The following is a 20,610-nucleotide window of genomic DNA, read 5'->3' as shown; positions in this document are numbered from 1 at the left end:
GGAATAAATTGTCTCCTCATGTTGGTGGCCACAGGTTTCACAGCTGCACAGTGTGTTGTGGCTTGATTGTCTGTGCCTTTTGGCCAGTGTTTTGCGTAAAGGACTCGGTCCGTGTTCAATTTCATTATAAATAAAGAAGAGTGGAGCTGTTACAAGTGGATGCTTTGTGAACATTTTCACCCCATCTTGCATGCTTTGTTGCCACACAAGCCTAATTGAGTGTGTAATCGTCACTGATTGTGACAAGGAGAGGGGAAGGGAAAGTATTCAAAATTGCAATGCGCCTCCTTTTCAAATATTAACTGTAATCCATCTGTGTCCCGTCATCCTTTCACAACATAAACAAGAACGTCTCCTTCCTTTCACTCAGGTTTCGCCCTATTAACTACATAAGTAGAGAATGGGCATCATTTAAAATTTTGATTTTGGTACCAGCTCTTGTTATTGATATGTCGCTTAATGATACCTGTTAATGCTGACCTTTTTTGGTCATGTTGCCATGACGTTGACCTGCCTTTACCAAAAAATTCATACACACATCATATTTGATAAAAAGAATATTTATCATGCATGCATTATTCATGGTAGAGGTCTACTGTGCGGTATTGACAAGAATTATGAATTGTTCAAATAACTTGCAGGCACATTAATGAATTGGAAAAAAATCTCAATTTACCATCAAAATTGATGCAATCAGTCACTTTACATGTAAGTGTGTGTAGCATTTACTACTGTCTTTGCTGAGTTTAGTTGTTGAATAGTTGCCAGTTCTCACTCCTTGTTGCTGCTTTGAAATGATGTGCCAGGGATGGGTGAGATGCACATACAGCTCACTGTAGATCTAAAAATATAGAATCCCACTGCTGTGCTGCTGAGGAACATGGTTTATTGAAAACCAGATGAACAGAAACCTGTGTTTAAAAAAGTCTGTAGTCTCCCATGGATTTTACACTGTTTCTTCTATGTTTAATTACAGCGTTTATAAAGGGAAATGTCAATTTTTATTTCTGTGATCTGTTACTTGGTTGTTATAGGGTCTGTAATTCAATAATTTGTGCAGCTTGTGGCACTGACAAAAAGCACTAACAGTTGCAGACCTTATCGGTCCAGCTGGTTCTACCCACTTTTCAGTCGGTGCCATAAACTCCTAACCTGCTGATTGATGAAAAGCTTTACCTTTTAATAGCTTTGTTTAACATTAAATGAACCGTTTTAATTCCAGCGTACCGCTCACTCCAAAGGCTGTCCATCTTCTCATGAAGCTCACTTGACAATGAAGATGCGGTTGAGTCAGGTCTGGCCAGAACTTTCATTTCAGAGTTTGCGACCGACTTATCAGCATAGCCATGTCGCGGTCGGCTGACTCTTGTGGGGCTTCTCGGGCGAGTCGGATTGCTTCATCGCCTGGTTTTTGGACCTGAGTTTCTTTCTTTGTTGAAACATTTACTTTGACGCACTGGAGGGTGGCTTCCATTTGTGGCCCTTCTTTCTGTCCACAAACTGTCGGCAAAGTGCGCTCAGTCAACTTTTTGTGCAAACACTACCATCAGTGACTCATGTTTTTGGACTAATCTCCATAACAACTTGCCAGACCTTGGATGCTGTTTCATTAAAATCGGCATTATGAGTTTCCATGTGAAGTCAGGGATGCACATTATTAGGATTACACACACCAACAAACGGCATGTTCTCCCCAAACCTCTTGTTTGTCTCTTCTCTGCTCTCCTCACGCTACTCCCTCCCAGCTCACCCTGTTTCTCCCCTCCATCCTCTCAGCTCCCGGTGTATTGTTTAATGGTTTCCGTGGGCTGAAAACATTTTCATACAAAACAGCGATTGTGTGCACATGTGTACCCAAATGCTCCGCTGTGAGCTGTAGCAAAGCTGTATTGAATTGTCTTTCTTTCTGCTTCTTTCTTCCACATTTGCCTCCCTCTATATTTCTTCTCTCCTCTCCTTGCTCTCCTCAATCTTCTCCTTCATGTCGTATTTATTGCACAGCGTTTCCTCCCCCCCTCTGTATTCCCTCCTCATTGTTTCCTCCATTTTATTCCGGCACAGCTCATATTTTACACTCATCACGTTATCTGGGGTGGTGTGTGACTCACAGGCTTGTGCTATAATATTCGGTGTGTGCTCGCTTGCATTAGTGTGTATTTCATAATAGGTGTGTTTTTGTGAGTTTGCTTGAATGTGCATTTTTATTGTCATATGTGTACTCTGTGTGCACACACTCAGTGTGTGATAGTTTGTGTAGGTGTGCCAAATTGTGGGACTTGATGCATTTTTAACTACATGTGTACTTGTGCGTGTATGCACACATCCGTGATTGTGTGTGTGTGCGTGCGTGTGTGGGTGTATTTATCTGTCTTCCTCTCGCTTTCTCTCTCTATTTGTGACTTCCACTGTGCAATTTTCCGAGTGAGAGAACTTGGATTGCATTTTATCAGGCCTATATGGTACTTTGCATTTTTTGGTTTGTGTGTATGCATGTGTGTCTTCTGTGTGTTGGTGTATATGGAGCCTGCTTGCTGACCTGTGCTCCACATAAATCCCTTTCTGTGGATGTCAGCCTTAAAATTAAAAAGTTGATTTAAAGGGGCATGCCAGTGAAATAGAGTTGTGATATATATGATTTGTTGTGCGGGTGAGTAATGGGTCCACACAGATTTGGATTTCTTTAATGTGAAGGTAGTCCATGAGGAATATTCAGATCCCCCAGTAAAAGTAGTTGTAATACTGAGATTTTTTAAAATTACTTTTATCTTGGCCATAAGTTTCATTTGGATTGATACAACAATGGTGGACTTCCCACACAACTGCTTTAACCTGCTGGTCTGTATTTGCTGGTTTGTATGCTCTTTATACCACTACTGTGTCTCAATTCAGATATTTCTGTTAGTATGCTTCCTGTTTACACTATGTAGGCGTAGGCTGAAATAGATGTTCTGTATCCTGTCTTCAAAACAAAAGCGCCACTCTTGTTTATAAAGTGTTTGTCTTATTGTTAATAAGGGTTTTAGTTTTCACACAACCGAGAGTGTTTGCTTTATACCGTCGTTAGCTTGAGGGTTGCATGGCATCTCCGGAAACGTAAGAGCAAATTTCCAAACAGGTGTTGTTTGGATAAACTGACCACATATTGGGAATCTTAATCAAATAACATATAAACAGTTCTAGAGTGAAAAGTAGAACAGCTTTTAGCCCTCCCCATCCGCAGTGTAGCCAAAATGGTGACCTTTGAGGGTGAGAAGTGTCCACACTCAACTTGTTGACTATTATGAGTGCACCATCCAGATACTCGTAGTGCACTGCATTTTGTCATACTTGTCTGTGTGGATGCATTTATGCACTCAAAATAGCAAGTGTAAGTACAGAAGTGAGCGAATTGAGACACAGCATGGGACACAGTGCAGATGACGGTCCTGAGACTGAAACCTTTGTGGTGTGATGTATGATTTTTCTGTTGCTTTTGTCCTCTTGACCAACTTTTTCACTGCAATAATGAAATAAATCCATAAGATTACTGATCTCAGTGTCACAATGTTTTTTTTGGCCCTCCTGTTTTTGTGTGCTGGTAACTTTATACTGATGTTTCCTTCTCCTTTTACCTACCCACCAAATATAAGGCTTTGCTTGGAGTCGGCAAAGTGCAACCCCCCTCTTTTTTGTGAACCTTCCACTTGCACATGGGATTCCTCTCCAGGCTGATATGTTTGCTTGTTAGTGCTTGTAGTTTTTTAGCAGAATTCTTGCTGACATTGTTTGTAAATGGCGTGGTTGTGATGAGGTGTGTGTACACGTGTATGTTTTGGGATTCAGAAATCACTGCGGAGCCCCCTGAAAGCGTCTGGGGCCTAATTCAACAACACACCGGTGGCGGGGGAGGCACCTGATAACCCGGTTGACATTCCTGCACTCACACACTCAACCTTGTAACATTTAGATGAGGCGGCTGGTGAATTGTGCTGCCTGTCTGATGGTCCAGTAGATTTATGACGGCACAGCCTGATGTCCTCTATAGCCACTATTTGTATGTTAGTACATCACTCTTTTGGCATCCGAGTTGGACTTCTGTGGTAACACTCACCTTGAGTTGTGGCATGGAGGTCTGCAGCATTAAATCCTGTCTATTGGTACAGGCAAAGTGCATAAATTTAATAACTTGCTGGATCTCTCAGAACACTTTGAGGTTAAAAGAATGGAGAATTGAGGTTTAATGTTTACAAATCAGACAATCTTGAAAATTTTTGCTAATCGGCGTTAATAACATCATTCAAATGAAACCCCTACATTAGGACAAACTGTTTGTTCCTCGAGGTGATGGCATCCCATAGTAGCTACAGTTATCAGGTTATATGTATGAGTTTGAGTTCTGCAGTGGATTACATCGCTAATTACATTTGGAGGCAGTTAATCAGTGTTTGATAATAGACTGCGTGTTCGTCAACCCTGCGGTTTGAAACTGACAAGAGGGATGGGTGTAATAGTTGAGATGAACCTTGAGATTCCACAGAATGAGTGTCACGTTCATGGAGCAGCAACAGAGAGAGGATGCAGATAAGAAGAGGGGACAGATGGAGAACAGGGGAGGGGAAGACGGCTGAGAAGAAAAAAGGTGTCAGTAACCACCCTTGCATCAACCTTTATGCACATTTTGCCGTATTGAATGGAAAAAATGCTTGATTGAAACGGCAAATGTTGAATAAAATCCCCAAAATGCATATTTTTACACTTGCTTGAGATGGATAAACTTTTCATTCGGTAAAAAGACGTGCAGTACTTTGTAATGGAAACATATTTTCCACTTAAAGCAGGACACCGGCAAAGGATTTATGACCATTTGCTCTTTGACCTTTTTTCCTCAGACAGACAGAGCCGGCTGACATGGTGGATGGCAATAATGTCAACAGGAAAGAAATCAAAACATCCCTTTGTATCATATAAAGAATTTAACAGCGAAATTAAACAGAAAAACAGCAGTGTAATGCAAATATTTATAAATGTTGTTAGTAGCAACAGTTGGATAATGATGTGGACACGCCATCATTTCACCCATGGGAAGCTGCATTTTATTTGTTTTGTTCTTTTAAACAGATGTTATGGAAATGCACATTAATTTGCTAGTTTTTGTTTGCCGCGTCTAATTATTTGCTCGCACTTAATTTAAAAGTTTTCAGAAAGCGCAGCCAGTGATGCGAGAGAGACCCACCCACCCACTGGTGAAGGGCAAAAAGAGAATTTCCCTGCCAGGATCAATTGGATCTCATATTACTTGTATTTTCCGCTTCTTGCCAGAGTCGTGGATGACCAGCATTACAGGCAACACTAAAGGAGCTCATGTGATAATCATCAAGTCACCAGAAGTCAGTTCATTTCCTACAGAGCTGAGTGACCAGGGAAGCGTGCCGATTAGATTTCGGTGCCTCACTGTTTCCCCACCGATTCTGATCTTATTTCACGAGCAAGAGCTCTTCCTTGCAAGTACAAAATGGACAAGAATTTGGTTACAGCCATTTACAGCCTCTAAATATTTTACAAGTACCAAATTTGAAAGGCTGCAGGAATAAACACCTCAAAAACATTGCCCTTGGCCACCTAGATGCAATCAGAGCCTCCTGTACTTCCCACTGTAGGTGAGATCTGAGCAAGCCATCACCCAAGTTGTTTACAGTGTAAGTGCCCGCTCAAGGTCGGGCGCCATAATGCGATGGACCGTATTCCTGTTACCCAAGAGGCACCATGTAAGAGAGAAGGAATTGAAATGAAAAAGGGCTTTGAAGAAGGGTTGCATGAATCTAGAGTAACATGCAAACGCAGTTACTGTACATAGTGGGTACTCATTCTAATACACCTGGAGCGCACTGGTAAGATACAGGCGTGTAATGAAGTACATGGTGTTGTGTGGGTGTGTGGGTGTTTATCCAGGGGGCAACAGGACTCTGGGGCTGCAGAGTTTATTGTTTAGCCTCCTGGCTGTGTTGTGGGCGGCCACCTTACCTCTCAGCTCAGAAGATCCTGTTAATTGGTCAGTGCTGAAGACCGGGTGCACTCAGCCCTGCTTTTTTTTCCACTCAAGTTTAGACTCTTTCGCGAGTAAACTGTTTTTTTTTCTGCCGTGTTCTTCAGCACCGCGAGTCAAAACAAGTTCAAAAAAGGAAGTGAAAGTTTTGTGAGAGATGAGGACGCTGAAGTTGAACGTGCTGAAAGGCACCAATACCTGCTGCAGTGTATGTGTGTGTATGTGTGTGTGTGTGTGTGAGATCTTAAATGACTTTTGTACACTCTTAGCAAGGCGAAGGCCCAAAGAAGAATTTACTTCCACATACCTGTTTTGTGAAGCACTCCTCTACTAGATGAGCCAAGCTATGTTTTCGCTACCACTGCGTGCTGACCCCTCTCAAGAAATGTTTGAACATTGTTTGTTTTGAAATAGATATACAAGGACGTGGTTTGTTTATTTCTTTATTTTTCCTTTTACATGAACGCTTGGGCTAAAGCAGGTTCGTGGGTTTGGAGCTCAGTTCAGCTCAAAGCCTGAGAAGCTGCAGAGCTCAGTCAATCAAGAGGCGTGGAGACGGACAGGAGGTCAGTATCAGAGTTTAATCAGCTAAGGTGCAACCCGGGATGCCCCGATTTCAGGCATCAGCCCTGGCCTCACAGCACACCGAGTCATCCTGTCTGCAAAGAAGACCCTGACTGAGGAGCATGAGTGCTGCCACGTTGGCACGCCGGGAGATGGATTTGAACCAGTCAAACACGCTACATGTAGCATTTGTAAACACCAGTACATTTTTGTTAAACGAACTTGCCACCTGGTGTAATTGTAATTACCATAAACAAATTAGATCATGCCAGCTGTATGATTATCGCAAGTGTTTGGAAACAAAAATAAAGACCACATTTCCAATTCCTGCTGCAAACGGAACCGTGCCACAGGCTCTACTTCCATGAGACGAGACGAGCTGCTTTCTCTACCTTTTTTTTTTTTTGTGCTGTAAAGCAATGAAATAGATCTCCTGCACCTTATCATACACAAAATAAAATGCTCATTAGTTTATTGTTGAAACAGGGTTGCTTTATTGGACTTTGTAACACAAGAACCTGATTGAACTCGTTTGACGTGACAGTTGCTGCACTCTTCCTGCGTCCTCTCCCACACCAAGACAGCTTGTATACGCAACAAAGAACAGCTGATACTACTTGATCACAGACTTGGAGGCTTTGAAGGCCTGTGACTAAGAAGCATAAGCTATATAATTAATTCAGAATCCTTTAAATGACACTGTATAATACGGCCGTGCTGTGTACATACGTGGTTATTTCCCAGCATGGACCTCAGAGGATAAGGGACGTCCTCCCAAGTCCAGTCTGCGGTTCTTGTTTACGGATCGTTCATGTGAGAGTTACCTCACGTTGCAGGATGTCTTCGGTGTTAATGTGCAGTGACACCAGGGTGACAGGAAATGTCTGCTTTTTCTCCCACGTTTGTCCTCTCTTTCTCTCTCTCTCTCTCTCTCTCTCTCTCTCTCTCTTCTTCCTTTCGGCCCTCCTCATCTGGTTCTCCTCTGCCTTCTGGACGCCCAAGTTATTTTGCATTCCTCGCCTCTCCTCTCTCTTCCATCTGCTTCGTAACAAGGAGAGCAGGAATTAATTAATAGGCTGATAGTCTGGCTGGAGAAAATGGGGGGGGAAAAACAAGCTGAAATGAGAGAAAATATAATCAGATAGGATCCTGTGTTTGCGCAAGCAGATGTGTGTGTGTGTGTATCTGTGCTGGTTTGTGTGTGTCAGTCTTTACATGTTGCCACCTCTTCACCTTCTCCTCCTCCGTTCTACTATACTTCCTCCTCACCTAGAGTGATTTTTTTTTTTTTTTTTTTACACCTTTTACACATAAGTGCTTATATTGCCTGTTTCAACTCAGCAATTATGCCTATTTGAGGATGTTTGTCTTGTGAGGACAGGTCTCTCCTTTCTTTCTCACCATCCTTCCCACCTTCAGTCTCTCAACATTTTTTCTCCTGGTTCACTTCCTAATTTATCTCTCCCATCCCTCTCTGTCCATCATTTCTCTCCTCCCTTGTCTCCATCTTCTCCCCTCCCCTTTTTTTCCTCTCCTGTAATATTGATAAATTGTTTCTTAGTCATTTTTTTTTTGCTCTCTGTCCCTCTCTTCTTCCCTCCCTCCACCTCCTACCATGCTCCTCTTCATATTTGTGTATTGAGCAGGCGGCGTAGTATTTGGCTGCGAGCTAAATTGATGTCAAAATGCCATCCTCATGCCACAATGATTCGCATTTCTTATTTCCTCGCCTCTCTCATGCAGACAACGTGTCCCTTCGTTCGCCTCGCCTCTCTCTCCCTCTCCCTCTTTCCCTTTTTCCCCGATGTTTGCTGTCTAAAACCGTCTAATGAAATTCACACAAAACAAGATTGGAGGCTCGATGCCTTCCTCCACGCCGCCGTCGCTCCCTCTATTTCTTGCTCTCCCTTCGTTGTTGTTCGTGTTTTCTTTTGCTCCGCTTACCAGCCGCCCAGTCTTTATTGACCTTACCATATCTGCCCATCTGTCCTTCACTCTTTCCTGCATCGCTGTCTTTTTCTGTCTTTCTCTATAGGTGCCTCCTCATCCTCCCCTCCATGTCTCCTCCCTTGATCTCCTCTGACTTGCTTTTCTTAATGTCTGTATATCCGTTCCCTCCGTCCCCATCCGTTCCCCTCACTTTCTCCATTATCCTCTGTTTTTCTACGTTTCTATTCCTCCAGGCCCCACTTGGAAGCACGTTGGCTGTATTTCCAGTCATTTATTTAGACAAGATTTTGTTTGTTTGTGTGTGTGCGCGCTGTGTGTTCAAGTGCACGCCAGACAAGAGTCTGCATTAGTTTTCCTGAAACGAGAAATACGTTTTTTTTTTTTTTTTTTTTTTCTCCCTTGCTTTGCGCTTTGCCACTTGCCCCGGAGCCATCTTGAAAAATGTATTTGCTATAGACACACTTTTCATGAACACATGCGTACCCAGGCTCTGAGACACACACACACACACACCTGCACAGACACGTACGCCGATACAGTGCACGCACACAATGCGCTAATGAAAGTTATGAAATCAAAAGTGCTCACTTCAAAAGGAGTAAATGTTTAGCATTTCGAGGTCATATGTGGGAGGGGGAGAGAGAGAGAGGGAGGCAGAGATAAAAGAGAGATGTGAGGATGAGTAGAGAGGGGAAGAAAGGAAGAAAGGGAAAGGAAAAGAGAGGTGTGGACAAGAGTGTGGAGGACAGAAGATGAGAGGAGAAATGAAAAAAGCGGAGGAGGGAGAAGGTGATTGCGGGGGGCAATCTGTTTATCATGATAGTGTCTGCGTTGCTGATCCCCCTCCGCCGCCTCCCGCTCTTCCTCTCACACTCGCGCTCTCCATCTTGGCGCCGTCTCCTCCTGGCTCTCACCTCCTTCAGTCCACCCACATTCTGCTTTTCCCTGCTTGCTCCCTTCCTCGCTGCTTGCCTCCTTGCTTCTTCGATCCATCCTCTCTCTTTCTCTCTCTCTGCCTTCCTTCTGTTTTTGCAAATCTGTCATATCAAAACTTTGGTCTCTGGTTTCTCCTTCATCCTCATTTAGGACTGGGCAGTATGTTATTACATTAATGTTGTGATGACATTGCTTATCAAAAATCCCATATTTGATTGTGGCCATATCTCTCAGCCCTACCATCGTTCTCTCTAAACATCTCTCTCTCTGCCTTCCTGTTTTTCTCCATAAGATTAACCTGCTTTCTGTGCCCCCTCCTCCTCCTCCTCCATGCTCCCTCACATTTTTTCTTTTCCTTATGCAGCATCTTCCACCCTCGCATTGAGTTGTTCCTTCCCTCTCTCTCTCTCTCTCTCTCATTTCACATGATCACCCAGCTCTTATCCCCCATCGTCCCACACTCCCATCTCATCCTTTCCCCTCCTTCCCACTGTTTCTCCCCCCCACCCTCCTTCCCTCCCTCCCTCCCTGCCTCCCACCACCTCTTTGCCTTCTTTTCCCTTCGTCTTTTCTGAGCGAGGCCAAATCCGATCTCTTCCACACTCCCACTTTTCCCACTTCTCCTGCGCTCTCTCGCTCTCAGTTTGGCTTCCAGCTTTTTGTCCTCTTCCGTACTCCCACTCTCTCTCCCTCTATCCCTCCCCTACCTCCCTCTTTAGCTCTGTGTGTCTCTCTCTCTTTCGCCTTCGGTTGGGATGCGTAGCTGTCGTCTTTTCTCTCTCTCTCTCTCTCTCCGCGTGTTGAGCAGGCTATTTTCTTTTCCTCCTTAATGTTTTTTTTTTCGTTTTCCCCTTTTCTTTCTTCCTCTCTTTTGGTCAAAACATCCTCCACCCCTCTCTCTTCTGCCCCTTCTTTATTTCTCTTCCTCCCTCTCTCTCTCCCTTTTAGTTCTGGGCAGACAGCCATCCCCCTCTCCCTTGCTAACGAGCTCTGAGAGAAAAGACTGAAAATGATATGCAATTAGCACTCAGCCTCCGTGGTCACAGTGTGTGTGTGTGTGTGTGTGTGTGTGTGGATATGTGACAGTTTGACACAGAGTTTGTGTGCCTGCCTCTGAAAGTGAATGTGCACGCATGCTAGGGTTTCAGATATAGCGTGCGTGTATGTGTGTGTGTGTGTGTGTGTGTGTGTGTGTGTGTCCTCAGGTTTGTGGTGAGTATTAGGCTAATGTACTTTCCTTGTACTGTGATAATGGAGGGACCTGTTCAGTTGGGTTCGCTAGTTTGTGTGTGTGTGTGTGTGTGTGTGCATGTGAAAATCCACACGAGTGCATTGCATATGGTATATATATATATATGCATAATATGCATGTGCATATTCTTTTCTGTGTATGTCAGAATTTGAGGAAAGGAAGCATTAAGAGAAAGTCAGGGGTGGAGGTTGTGATTTGTGTGTGTGAGCGTGCGCTCGCCCCACCGTGTCACAGGTCAGTACATTATACATCTTCTGCTCTGATCTCTACAACCCCTGCAATTTACCCCTCTGCATAAATTATGGGCAGACAAGATAATTCATTTTACATTTTAATGAAACCTTTCTTGCACTCTGACTCAGACGGTGGCCTGCAATAATCCTGTGATAAACCTCTTTAAAAGCTGAATTTTGATGAATTTCACCTTTGAAATGCATATCTATCCTTTTGTCTTAAAGCAAACACTCAACTTTTTGACCAGCTTAGCCACAGATCTGTAGCTATTTTAGCTTAAGTGTCTGGTATTTATGCATGCTGATTTAACACACTGGGGGTTTTAGTGGATGGCATGAGCTAGTTTGGCAAAATCACAAAACATTTACTACTGAGCAAACCTGTGAAACAGACTAATATCAGTTCAGTTCCATTGTTGTCATTGTATAATGTGAAAATACAATGAAAAGACATCTCAACACACTAAATGTGCCATGAAAAATTAAAGTAGCGATGACAAACAGTTGTAATGACTGGTTTAAAAAAAAAATACTGTTTTTTTTTTTATATATACATTTTGCAAGTGGCAGGTCAAATGCAAATGTAAGGAAGGGCCAGTGCAGATATTGAAAAAGGTAGTGCAAAAAGAACATCCAAGTAAGGCAAAAATATATAAATATAAAATGTAATGTTTATAATGCACGTGGTATTTTGGGAAGGAGGGGTAGTCATATTGGCATGGCTATGAAAGAGCCCATGGTGGTGAACATTTTACCACAGGTAAAATCTTGATCTTTGAACAGTTGCTACCATAAGTTGTTAAAGAGGCCATTTGCCAAGCTCTTGGTTTATTCTTGAAAATTGGTTTTAACTCTTTAAGCCATTCGTATTGCTTCCATGGCAAGCATTTTGTAGATGAACTGAAAGTATATGCTTAGGATATTCCAGTATTCATCAGCCAGCATCCACCATGGTCCTATTTAAGCTCCTGAGTGGTATTTTCCTTTTTAAAAACCCATCAATCATGCCTGTGGCAGCACCCTTTTAATCTGAAAGGTCCAGGTGGCGTGTGGTATCTGCAGTTATAAAAGAATGGGCAAACCTTCCTTTCAGCAGCCACAGGAGCTGGGACCACGTGAGGCTGAATTCCCTTAGGGCTTCAACTATACATGTATAGGTGCCTTAATGCTGTTCAGTAAAGTCAGTCAGGTTTTTGCTTGCTTTTACAGTGTTAGATGGTTTAAAATGACTCCTTCATGATAATATTTCATACAAGCAAGTGCTGCATGTGGATGAGAGCAATTTTGAGACAACCTAATTCTTTTTGTTGATTCAACAGCAACTGCCAAAACAAAATGGTGTCGCAGGTTTGAATATATTATTCAGTATAGACTCGCTTTTGGCTCAAATGAAGCATTTGCATCCGCAGATAAACAATATGTACATGACATTGACCTAGAGTACAGATAAAAGAGTTTTTCTTATCTTTGAAGCTGTTTAGAGGGAAACTTGGGTAAGTTCACTCCGTGTTTGGAGTTTTTTGCCAGGTCTGTGCGAGCTCATTTGACTTGGTGTCCTTAAAAGGTGGGGCTCTAGTCTGGAAGGGTTCAGCTCAGGTTCTCTCCAACAGGAGACTTTGCTAAAATGTGATTGGCCAAATTTAATGCGACCTATATTGGAATAAAAAGTCACCGTTATTCATCTGGTTTTTTGAGTTACATGAAAACATAATATCCTGTTTACAATGACCCAGATAACGTTGAAGCCCACATGAGGCCTGCAGTAAGCCACTATCTGAGATAATGAGGCGTGTGAACACACCTTATACGCTTCACTGTTGGGCTTTAGCAGTCCACAGCGGCCGCGATAATATTCTGTTTATTCATGTAGGTGGGGATATGTGTCAGCACAAAAACAACACACGTAGACCACTCTTGATAAATAACACTTAAACCTGAGTATAAACTGTCATCCTGCTGATGTGCAGGTGCAAATGCATTCTGTGTCACACTCTCATTCAGGTGCTGCATTGAGATCTGGCCACTGATTGCAATGAGGACAACTGGGAATGCAGCCAAGCCTTTGCCAGGAAATAATTAGGGACTCGACATGAGATTCTGACTTCTAATATCAGTGGTTTCTTGTATCATATGTTTAATCAGTGATTTTAAATGACAGCAAACATAAGAGCAGTCAAAGACTTTAAAATGCCTGAGGGAAGGTTGTTGCATGACTTTCTAGGGAATCAGTTTTCTTGAGATAGCCAGAGGAGAAAAAAAAAAAAAAACTACATAGGGCACATAGTCGCAACTGCTGAAATGAAATACGACATTCAGGAGCCCAATGCAGTGAATAGGCAACGTTTTTTTGCATGACACTTGTAGGAGTTGCTGTTTTTTTTCCCCATTTAGATTGTCAGAGATTAAACAGAAAAGTTGGCAGCCATTCAGAGGCCCTAAGCAAGGCAAAGGCACAACTGGAAAACACACAGATGTCAGGCAGAAAAATAGGCACAAAATATTAGGCTTGACACTTTAAAAAGATAAATATTTCCCTTCAGGTTGTCAGAAATAAAGAACAAACTCTTACTTTAGACATGTCAAAAGCATAGAGTGAGACAAAGCAGTGCCCTACGAGAAGTCATTCAAAAGTTAAAAGCAAAGAATACAGTATTTTACAAGGCGTTTTGGGCTCACATTTTCATGTAGATTTTGAGGACAAGTTAATAATCATATTTCAGACGCTCTAAGCTCAGTAAAGGTGCTATTAAACCATTCAGAAACTTTATGCCCTGGGTAGACAATGTTTTACATGACACTTAAGGATTAAAATCTTCCTTCCGTTCACACCCGCCAGGCGCTCTGAGGCAAACCCACACACTATAGGTAATTAGTTAAAATTCAAGAGCAAGTACAAGCCACAATATTTGCATGACATTTTTAGGCAGAAAAAAAATGTCAGGCGACAGGCCACCTCAGGTTTAAAGAGTCTCATAACCTTTTAGAAAATGAGCTCAAAATCCAAAGCGCACAACACAGATTGGACTAAGCGGACATCACCGCCTCCTGTTTGCCATGTAAAAGCTTTAGCTGATGGTCAAGCTTCGGCAAGTAAACTGATGTAGTTGAGGTGAGTGTTCGGTTTTGGTCATGGTTAAATAAGAAAAACTTTGTCAAAGAAAGTCTCCACATACAATAGAAGACATATTGCCGTATGGGGAATCAAACCCAAGTCAAGCACATCAGCACACCCATCACCCTGACAATAACACCTTAAATTACCACCATGCCATTGCAGTATCAAACTACTGCCTTCTGCTAGTAGTCTGCTTCATTTTTGTGGGGAAAGCACATATTTGCTTTGTAAAACATCATATTCACCTCATGAAACATTAGGATATCAGGCTGCGATCACACTGAACCAAATGTCTCCTCTCAAGCACGGGACGCCTTCCTGTAGATGTGTAAATGGATCAATTTGCTAACACGGAGGCCAGTAGTCATTTTTTTTAAAAATAATTTTGCTACTTGCAGTACATGATACTGTACAACAAGCTATATTATTCCCATTACTTGGTCTCAATTGCCTATCCCTCTCTCCACTGATGGCGATGTTGCCCCACTATGACTTTGTGCAGCTCTGTTAGGTTAATCCCTCTTGCTGCCTTTGGTTTAATCCTCTTTGTTCCCTAATGCAGTCACAATTTTGCCAACAATTACGGCCAGCAGTGTTTGTTGTCATCACACTTGTGTTTGTTCAGCCTCAACATATTGTCCATATAGATTCCGTAGCGTTCTCCAAGTCGTCCTCCCGCTGAAGGCACGACGCGCGTCCTCGCTCCCGTCGAACATCGCCTGTTTACCGTGGCCTTATTGTGGAACTTGTTAATGAAACAAGGGGCTTTTATACTGTAACTGGATGCATTGAGGGACAGATGTTGCTGCAGGCTCTTTAATTTGTCTGAGTCAAATTAGTATACAATGAATTTCGTAAGCCCTCGAGGGTCCTCATTCAATCAGTGTTGCCTTATGTTTTCAAAGTTGAAAAATTATGCAAGGCGGAAAAAACTGGGCCAAACTTGATTTATATTAACGAAAAAAAAAAAAAAATACGCATGGATGCCAAATGTTTGACTCTTTATTCAGACAGTGCTCAGCATTGTCTCATTTGCTGGTGGAATGTAGTTATTTGCATAATATGAAAATGCCTCCTTCCTTACATTTTTGGTGTTTTCATGAACGAGGTCCCCACAGAGGCAGTCATTAGCACATTCTGACCTGTAACTTCTTCCAGCATTGTAACCTTTGTTTGCCTCTCTCGTGCTATTTCTCTTTTGTCTCACCGCATGAAAGTGTGAATTCCCTAATGAGTACCTTAGTGAACCAATGAATGTAAAAACAAATTAGTACTTTGACCATTTCATCCAGGATTGTTCTTTACCTCCTTCGTTTTGGCCCCGCTTTTAGTGAATGAAGGCAAATGACGAATGAATGAGTGAGCTATCAAATTAACCAGCGCTGGATTGAAAGATTGAGCTGAAATCAAACAGCAGGGAATTTGATCCCCCTAAACAATTATTATTAATTATAGCATGGCCAGAGTAGCTTTCACATGCTGGAGCTGGAGGAGGCTAAACGTCGGGCTTTAATGTGTTAGCATCCTATGCACAGCTGTTGCTCAGGAGTTTGCAGGAATGCTGGAAAACAAAGACCAGCCTCCATAACATCACTGACATGCCTCAATTTTTCCTCCTTTTTTCCTAGCTTTCAAAATGCAGATGAAACTGTTTCAATTTCAAAAAATATCAACATATTCATAAAGCTTTAACAAAAACATGACATTAGCGCCTCTCCAAGTTATCAAGAGTGGATCTGCTTTCCACCAACATTTTTCACACCAGGCTGATGCATAATTGTCCTTCTGTTAGGCCAGAATGTGAACGTCGGCTAATTGAGACGTTATGGAGGCAGCAGCCAAATAGCCCTCGCCAAGACGTCCAAAAATCTACGCCTGTTTGTTAATGTCTCTGCCTTCTGTCTCATTCACCATACAAGGCAGATAGGGCGCCCAGTTGCCTGCATGCATGTTTATGCATGCCGAATGGTTAAATGATTAAATGAACTGCCTCTGCTGGATTTAAAATGTAACTCCAAAAAACGGAGGATAGAAAATTCTCAAAGCTGTGCTTTAAATTTCTTGAGCTGCAGGGTCATGAAGCTTAACCCAGCAAGCAAAAGAACCAGCTGAAGTTTCAAGTCCGATTTAAAGTTTCAGTGAATGAAAACACATGAACCAAAACTGATAAGGTTACAACACATAGAAGTGATATAAAAAATAACTATCTCACATTCCTAATATTGGATAATCGTTGAATAACAAATTTCTAATCTGCAAATGTATACTCACGTCTCTTTCCTCTGCCCGCTCTGTGCACACTGCTGTATCTTGTGTGTGCGCACACAAGCAGATGTGCATTCTTTTGTACTTGTGAATAATGTATTTGTGAACAGTGTTTTTATATCCGTGTTTATTTGAAAGTGCAAATGAGAGAGTGAGGAAGAGGGAATGGATTTGCATGTGGTACAACCACATTTAAACAAAAAAGAACAATAAACCAATCTGAAGTGTTTGGTCATCCTCTGAAGTTTATTTTGACTGATTCTTCACAAATTACATCTTACACTCTAATTTACAAAAGCAAGAGCATTACCTTGATGTAGATGTGAACGCTGCAGAAAAGCAAAATCTGATTTTCCTAACTGCCGTCTTATCTTTCAGGATTTAATTAAGATAGCCTTGAAGAAAGACCACAGTATCCCAAGATGTCATAAGATCTTGTAATGTAATTAGATCCCATGTCAGATTTTCGCTGGATAGGATTACACCGGGGCATACACATGCAATGCAGCCGGACATGCAAATAAAAGTTGTTTGATTCCAATGTTATGCTTTACCAGCTACTATTGGGACTAAATGCATCAAGTAATCAGAAATGGGTTGTACACTATTAGAAATGATATACACCAGTAGAAATGAAAGTTTTAGATTTATCCAAACAGAATCCACTACATGAGTCAGAAAGGCTTGAGGCAAGAAATGTGGTCTTTTTGCAGAGTGGACATATTTATATTTTACTTTACAGACTCAACGTCAAGCAGCTTGTCATTAGTCAGAGTTGTTAAACACACGGATGAGGCGGCTGAACGAATAGCACCCACATGCTTTTATATAAGCAGAGATGTGACACTTGAGGGAAGTGAAAGTGAAATGAACACGCCTCCAAAAGTTTACAAGTTTCCCAAATAGTCGATACTTTCCTACAAGCACTTACTGAAATGTATTGTTAATTTCAATGACATTGTTGAATCTCTAGGTAAAAAGCAGGCATTCATGCATGTTTCCTGTATGGACTATGACTGGAAACATGCTTGCAACACGATATACACTGTTACATCTGACAGTTTTAAAATACTGTATCAAATTTAGGACATGCCTTATACCACTATAGCAACTAAAGCAAGATCATGTAGGCAGGCACACTGGTTCAGGATGATCTTAACATGCTCAGTGTTGCAGGAAGCAAGGCTTTTTGCTGATTTCTCTGAGGGTATAAATCATCCTCTGATCATTGGGTTCATATACATAAGGCTGCGTTGACCTTATTCAGTAACATGAAATCACTGCAAAAGTCTGGTTTTTGTCTTGTTTTTGCTAGTAAGAGGTATCTATGATGGATTGTTTACTTGTGACGATATCGCAGATTCATTTACCCAAATGAGGGATCTGGATAAATCTGCAAATCCACTCTAAATCCATGCCCTCCCCATCCTGATTTGAAGCTAAGCACACTTCAGCTGCCTCTTTAAACACACTGTTTATACTGAGTACATCCAGCCTTCTTTGTCTTTTAAACCTTGACAAAAAGGGTGAAAGCGTTCTCCGCTGTGACATCAAGGGGGTAAATGAAGGCTATTCACATCCAAAATTCCTTTAATCGGTTTCCTCACCCTCTCGCCTCTGTCCTCCCAACAGTGTGGACCTGGTGCACGCCCAGCTGCGTGTGTGCGAGGGGCGCAGCCTGCCAGAACTCGGCCTCAAGCAAGACAAGATCAGGGTCAACGGCTGCTCAATCCAGTGCAGAGTGACGACTGAAGACCCTGCCAGAGGATTCCAGCCAGACACCGGCAGGATCGAGGTAGAGATTAGCTTGAGATGACTTGACCGGCCACCTTGCACTGGGTCATCTGAGGTTTCTCTTTCACGTCCGTCTGAGACAAACACACAAAAATTATCCTGCTGTTACACAAGCATGCACACCCTGACACACTTAATAAACATAAACATAAACATACTATATGTATAGTTGGAGTGGATTCACACTGCAGCTGATGATAGGAAGGGTGCACAAAATCTGTGTGCACATTGGGATCAGTATCAATATAACCAAATGCAATATCGAAACCACAAGCTGCAATTTTTTGAGGTTAATATGTGGCAAAAAACCATTATCAGCACAGTATTGTGGTGCTGCAGAGATGCCCTAGCTCACAAATTGTATTCTTTAGAAAGAAAATATTTGTTTGGCACAGCACAAATGATATAATTTTAATACTTTTTTTCAGTGAAAATCAAAATTAGGATGCTAAAAGTCATTTCCGCTAAAATCATCAATTACATTGCGGTCACACTAGTTGCCCTAGCGCACAATGGCACACACTTGCACACAGAGTCTATAGAGTGACTACAGAGGACCTTGCTAGACAATTAGGTGCACGCATGATACGATAGACAAACATTCATACACAAGTGAATGCACATACGCATGCACACACTGCCTCAGGCATCCTGTGCCCCACCAATCTGCCATATTCCCAGACGAACGACAGGAAGCGGTACAGTAGACGACATCTCTGTGGGTCACTGCATCTGCTGCACTGTCTGTGCGTGTGTGTGTGTGTGTTTGTCCTTCCTTGTTCTTGTATCTTTGCAAGGACTGAAAAAAAAGGACTGGACTTGTGAAGTTTCTCAAGTCCAATAACAAAAGTGAATTCTTCTGTCGGTAATTTTTCTGGCCTTCATAATATAAGGTGCATTATTGAAAGCTGTTACAGGTCTGGGGTTGTGATTACGGCAAGAAGAAAAATGTTCTTTGTAGCAAACATCAGTGAAAAAGGGTGAAACTAAACTTACAATCCATGTAGCAAAAGAGCGCCAGTCTTTTTCAACAACTGACCCGGTGCTGAGGTCGTTACTCGGACTCTAGTGTTTTGGAAAAATGTGTGTTTTCGCGTTGTGCTGGTTTCAGAGTGGTCGGGAATCAAATAGCTTTTGCAAGATGAAACGTGACCAGTGTGTTGCTTCCACATTGGCTTCTGTGCCATCAAAATACCATTAGTAGTGGGCTTTGATTTGACAAAATAGTGATTCATTTTGCTTTGATCAGAAAGTCAGCCGAAAGGACCCCATTATGATGTCAGGGTTCGCCAGGGGACAGTTTAGAAAGCTTGATGTAACATGTCATTTAACATTTGCTGTTTGGTGGAGGCTTTTAATCAAAGCACCTTCTCTATCATGAGATGAAATGCTTTTAGCTTGGGTGGTCCCGTTAGGGGAACAACCACCTTGCGCTGATAGTGATCATTGACACGCTGTGGCCTTTGAGACAGACAGGACCTCACTTTAATGGAGCAGCACTCCCTTCTAATTGGCACATCAAAGAAAGAAAGTGTTGCAAGTTTTGGTTATACAATATAATAATACAGTGCCGGACAAAGTTACCAAATAATTTAGGAAAAATAAAGGTTCTTTGGTCTACATAGAACTTTGTCTGGTTAGGCCTGTACCATTTTCTGCACAAGGCACACACACACAAACACAAAGTCTTGACCCACACAGGCTGTTATTTAAATAGTACACACACATAGATCAGCTTTCATATGGGGGAGACAATGATGATGTAATTCAAAGACGGGTATTTAAAAATGTGTGCTGTACATGACTGACAAAAAAAAAAAAAGTCCCACAAAGAAAATGGCAAGTTAGTGCTGCATCTAACAATTATTTCCATTGTTGACTAATCTATTCATTATTTTTTCAATTAACTGGTGAACCATTTCATCTGCCAAGTGTCAAAAATAATGACAAATGCTCATAGGAAGTCAACAGAGCCCGTAGTGATGTCTGCAGATTGTTTCCTTAGTCTGACCATCACCCAAAATTCGATCAGTTTTAAAATGATAACTGAACAGTGAGAAAACCATATCATAGTGATCTGTTTGAAGCTGTAATCAACAAATATTTGGCGTTTTTACTTGAAAATGACCAAAACAACTTGATTATAAAAATATTCATTTATTTTAATATGAATTTATATTAGTTTGCTATCTGTTTGAAGCTGTAATCAACAAATATTTGGCATTTTTACTTGACAATGACAAAAACAACATGATTATTAAAATATTAATTTATATAATATGAATTTATATTAATTTTCTATCGATCGATTCATTGACTAATTGTTTCAGCACTACTAAGAATTATCTGACAGATATCATTCTAAACTTGTCACTATTGCCATTTTATTTACATAGGAACTCACAAAACAGCTTTTTTGTTGGTACTTTCTATTTACCAGCAGTTTTCCTGTAGTTTCTGTTCCCGAAATTCACAATGA

The 20,610-nt window shown here is 41.7% G+C and overlaps 1 protein-coding gene across 4 annotated transcripts in view; it reads left to right on the top strand.

The window, feature by feature from the left end:
* The window catches only part of pcxb (pyruvate carboxylase b), a 322,918-nt gene that overhangs the window by 83,167 nt on the left and 219,141 nt on the right, over window positions 1-20,610 (top strand). For all 4 annotated transcript variants that reach the window (XM_030076972.1, XM_030076974.1, XM_030076973.1 and 1 more), the window contains one exon: window positions 17,970-18,132. In XM_030076972.1, coding sequence (XP_029932832.1) covers window positions 17,970-18,132 — 163 coding nt within the window. The remainder of the gene's footprint in view (window positions 1-17,969; window positions 18,133-20,610) is intronic.

Source organism: Myripristis murdjan, chromosome 18, assembly GCF_902150065.1.
Source record: "Myripristis murdjan chromosome 18, fMyrMur1.1, whole genome shotgun sequence".
NCBI classification, from domain to species: Eukaryota; Metazoa; Chordata; class Actinopteri; order Holocentriformes; family Holocentridae; genus Myripristis; species Myripristis murdjan.
The sequence above is the reverse complement of the archived record's forward strand: the minus strand, read 5'-3'. Positions and strand labels throughout refer to the sequence as shown.